The 4,199-nt window shown below is 34.7% G+C and overlaps 1 protein-coding gene across 1 annotated transcript; it reads right to left on the bottom strand.

The window, feature by feature from the left end:
* Positions 1 to 259: 259 nt before the first annotated feature.
* On the bottom strand, positions 260 to 2,004 carry LOC119784736 (monocyte chemotactic protein 1B-like). The gene is made up of 3 exons (XM_038286942.1): positions 1,851 to 2,004; positions 1,003 to 1,120; positions 260 to 913 (listed from the first exon to the last, which is right to left on the bottom strand). The coding sequence occupies exons 1-3, from the start codon at positions 1,909 to 1,911 to the stop codon at positions 799 to 801; spliced, it is 294 nt and encodes a 97-aa protein (XP_038142870.1). The 5' UTR covers positions 1,912 to 2,004; the 3' UTR covers positions 260 to 798.
* Between the last annotated feature and the right edge of the window lie 2,195 nt (positions 2,005 to 4,199).

Raw genomic sequence — 4,199 nt, 5'->3', positions numbered from 1 at the left:
CGCTCTTAGGTTCTCTTATATCATTATCTTGATATCAAGATAATGATATGAAGATCTCATTACCTTGATATTTAATATGGAATTTAGAACATTTTGTTTGAGAACCCCAATTAAAGGATGATCATGAGATCTGCTCTGATATTTGGTTAAGAGAAGGGGACATAAAAAAACAGCAAAATTGTTTGATTTAAAGCTTTTGTCATTAATTTGGGCTTTAACTGTAAAATGAAAAAACATCACAGCAAAAAGGAGATTTTGTTACATTTAAAATGTATTTAGCTTTATTTCGTAAGGATCACATTGGTTCAAGCATACAGAAAATTATTTCATACTTCTGAATGGGTTACAATACTTCTGTCAGATAAGACTTTAAATAGAATCAGATAACAGCAGTTAAGTTGTTACATAAGCAAGTGCAATATTCGTAGCTTATATGATAGAGATGACACTTTGTGGTTTTGGAAGACATTTGTCTTTTACAATAGTTACTTTCTAAGATCAGTTCAAACTACAATAGAGGTAAAGCTCACAGAGTTGATGGTTGAACTTTATGTGTTGTATTTTACAAAAATACTTCTGTTGTTCCTTATGACAACCACAATAATAAAAAGAAAACAGACTTCATTTACATGAACAATATTTGATTCCCTTCATTTCATCCCGGTAGTCTGGTTTCAAATATTAGAATATTTGGTAAATATAGAAGAAAGAGAGCTGCTGTTTTTTGTAAGAAACTGTAGCATCAGATACCAGCTACATCGTCATGTAGGCTGGCTTGTGGGTAGATTATTTGCACGTTTACAGGTTGGTCTTTGAACCAGAAACTTTTTTGGCCTCCAGCTGGCTGATGAGCTCCTTCACCCAGGGTGCTGAAGGACTGACACACAGCTGACGGCCTGCAACTGTTTTCAGCCTGGAAATGAGAAAGGAAGAGGAGAGTGTCAGGAGATCCAGGAGCAGATAAAGTATCACTGGTTCACTTCTGTAACAGTGAATACTCACACAAAGGCAGGGTTGGGGCAGCGCTGACTGGTTTTGGTGTAGCCCACCACCCTATTTATTGAAACCTTATTGTCATTGAACTGGAAGCAGCACTTCTTTGGTCCAACTCCACGCAGACCTGCAAACAGAACAAAGAAACATGTTTATCAGATTGACTCTTTCTTACTTTCCTGTGAAAATAAAAAAAAGGTGCCATCTGATGAAGTTTCCTCTAATTTAAGAGATTGTATCTTATCTCTTTTGTAATTGAAAATCAGATTCAGAAAAAAAGTGCATTAATGTGTAGATTAAATGCATTTAAATCTGTTTTCCATTAATTTATTATAACAAACGTGTGGGGTCCGTAAAAATAAAAAGGTGTTTCTGTAAAATACTGTATGACTGTATGAATATACCTAAAAAAGCATTTTGGAGGAAAAAAATGGAGAAAAATAATGAGCCAAGGACTATTTAAAGGAATTAAAAAAAATTTATTAAATTAAAAAGTGTTGAGGTGAAGCAATTTACAAAAACACTTAATTTAAATGCAGTTTAAATATCTTTGGTACATAGCAACAAGTTATTAAAACTGCATTGTCTTTGGATCTAACTGCTTGAGTTTTCATGGACTTTTGCAACCACCTTTACATTTAAATTTCTTTTTAATATAATATACATTTTCTAAATATTTTGATCATTTCCACATAAGTGAGGGCTTTATTTGAACACACATGGCAAAAAATAAATACATACCAGGGAATGCATTAGTAGATTTATAAATCAAATCTGGTTTCAAAATTTAGGTATAATGTTTTTTCTTAATTTTTTTCAATACACAATATTTTTCTTATTTAAAAGCTTCACCTTACCTTCAGTGAAAGTGATGACAGCCATCATCAGCACAATCGCAGACAGAACCAGACGAGCCATCCTGAAGTTTGTGTTTTAGGTAGCAGCAGGTTATTTTATCTCAGCTAAGGTCAGATGTTTGTTTCTGCTCTTTGGATAGGATTTCTTTTCATTTTTATACTCACTATGAAGAGGAACACACCTTATTAGGGGGATTACCTACATGTATGGAAAATTCTGGCTTTATTGTGCTTACTAGTGCGTAAAAGTTTCACTTCTGCAATACCGAGGAAGAACGTGGTTTCCCTTTTTTAACCCAAGCTTTAGTTTCTCTATCCACTGTGGCTCTATGATCTATTTTCATCATTGAACCTCATCTGAGTACTCTGTTTATGATGCAAACCCTAATTTTAGTAGACCCTCATTTTACAGAGATGCAGGGCAAAGGTCTGTCTTAACTTTCTTTTTTTATTAAAAGTTAATTATTGTATGAGGGGCTATTTTGTGCTGTGGAGGGTCTGGTTGGCTGGGTCATGCCGATTCTGTTGATAGAAGGGGTTGGGTGATGCAGTTGCTGAGACTCATGTTTTCTCAGGTTCGGGCGTTGAGTGACCCAGCTCTAAGCTCATGGCTCGGGTGCTCTGGTCTTAAACTCCAGAATGAAGGGGATCGCCTTCTGTATCAAAGGACTGGGGGCTCTGAGATATCAGCACCTGCAAATAAAATATAGTATGATAAGATGGAATAAAATGAGTAAAATGAGTAAAATTATATACAATCATCCTTTCCTTAAATGCACAGATTAGTTTTTCTAATACAGAAATAACATTATTTGTATAATTATTTTATTCCAGATTCTTGTTTTATTTCTTTTTTTTTTTACTATTATTTAGGAACCATTGACTCTTGCTGAAGATACTATTTTGAGTACATCAAAGCATGTTTAATAACTTCTGAGAAACCTATAGAGAGAGATTTTATTTTGTTCTGTGACTTAATTTAATAATGATACTGAGGGGGCTTTAAATTTATTTTTAAAAACTAGAAGGTGTCTTTTAGTAAACCTTGAGTTCAATTTACGCATATCAAGGCATAGCCAAATGTCCTCTTTGCAGAGATAGAAATCTAATACCCCTAATTCTTATACGACACTAGTGCTGTGCAGTGTCCAATCCACTAATATTACAATTTAGATAAATAATTATATTTATAAATGTGGTTTTGCTGCTTAAATTTTGAAACCATACAAGTTCCATATTTCATTTGTTTTTTGTCTGTGGTACGGCTGCAGCATATGTATTATAAAACATATAAGCCAAGAAACGTGTCTAAAATGTGTAAATGTGTATGCTGAAGTCTTTTTAGATTGCTTGATATCATCATTCTGATACTGACCAGAATGTTTTCAGATTGCTTTTTTTAATGTTTAAAGTTCATGTCGTTCAGGTGAGAGGAAGGAGATGGAGAGAAAGAAGAGAAGGAGAGTGATTAACAAACGGGAAACATTATTAATATTTTTGATTTATTCAAACCTATTTAATAATGCTTGCTTGACAATATTACTTCGTGGCAAAGAACACAGATAGAAAGGTGAGAAAGAGTGATGAATAATACTTTGGACAATTTGCACTTTTAGGAGCTGTAAAGCAAAGTAGTTTTTACTTATACTTAGGAAATATTGTCCTATAGTATCAATACTGCTACAGTAAATAGATACTGCACTGTACACTGTTAGAATCTCAAGTCATTTTAAAAACTTTTTTCTTAAATGTTACTTGGTGTGGTGGGGGGGTGCCAGGGGTTAGTTCGCCCAGGGTACCAAATGGGCTAGGACCACTCTTGCCTACAGTAGTAACCATTCAAAACTTCCCCACTTTCCTTCATGGGCCTTTGGCTGATCCCCTTTAATTCCTTTTTAAACATCAATCTTTGTACTAAAATATTATTTCTGTCATGATTTGTGAACATTAATATCTAAAGAGAAACGTCATCTCCTGGTTAGACCCTGTAATTCAGCAAAAGGGTGGAGTCAATAAAAAATATGCAAGACGGGGGTCACTCCATTGGCTGGAGTTGGATGGGATTTCGCTGGGAGTTTGATGGAAGTGGGCTGCCATTCGACTGGGAAGGGCCATTTTGAATGGCTGCTATGGTATACTCTTGTTAAGCAAAGGATTGTGGTCATAAATATAGCTCCTACAGTTGGCAAGGAATGTCATTACCCGATCTGTTCCGGAAGCACGATCCATTTTGCGCATACGTGAATAGATATACATCCGGGTGTCCATAAATATAGTAATTATGGTACTAAAACTACTTATTTCTATCCTTAACTCACTAAAGAATACTAATACACATCTGTAGTGACA

This window comes from Cyprinodon tularosa, unplaced genomic scaffold (assembly GCF_016077235.1).
Source record: "Cyprinodon tularosa strain WSP-4 unplaced genomic scaffold, ASM1607723v1 ctg232, whole genome shotgun sequence".
NCBI classification, from domain to species: Eukaryota; Metazoa; Chordata; class Actinopteri; order Cyprinodontiformes; family Cyprinodontidae; genus Cyprinodon; species Cyprinodon tularosa.
Note: the sequence above shows the minus strand (reverse complement) of the source record. Positions and strands in the feature narration are given on the sequence as shown.

Excerpts from the sequence above, each read along its gene's own strand:
- LOC119784736 (XM_038286942.1), bottom strand. The coding sequence starts at position 1,911 with ATGGCTCGTCTGGTTCTGTCTGCGATTGTGCTGATGATGGCTGTCATC. Across the intron at positions 1,121-1,850 it reads TGTCATCACTTTCACTGAAG|GTCTGCGTGGAGTTGGACCA; the intron begins GTAAGGTGAAGC and ends TTCTGTTTGCAG. Across the intron at positions 914-1,002 it reads TGCCCCAACCCTGCCTTTGT|GCTGAAAACAGTTGCAGGCC; the intron begins GTGAGTATTCAC and ends TCTCATTTCCAG.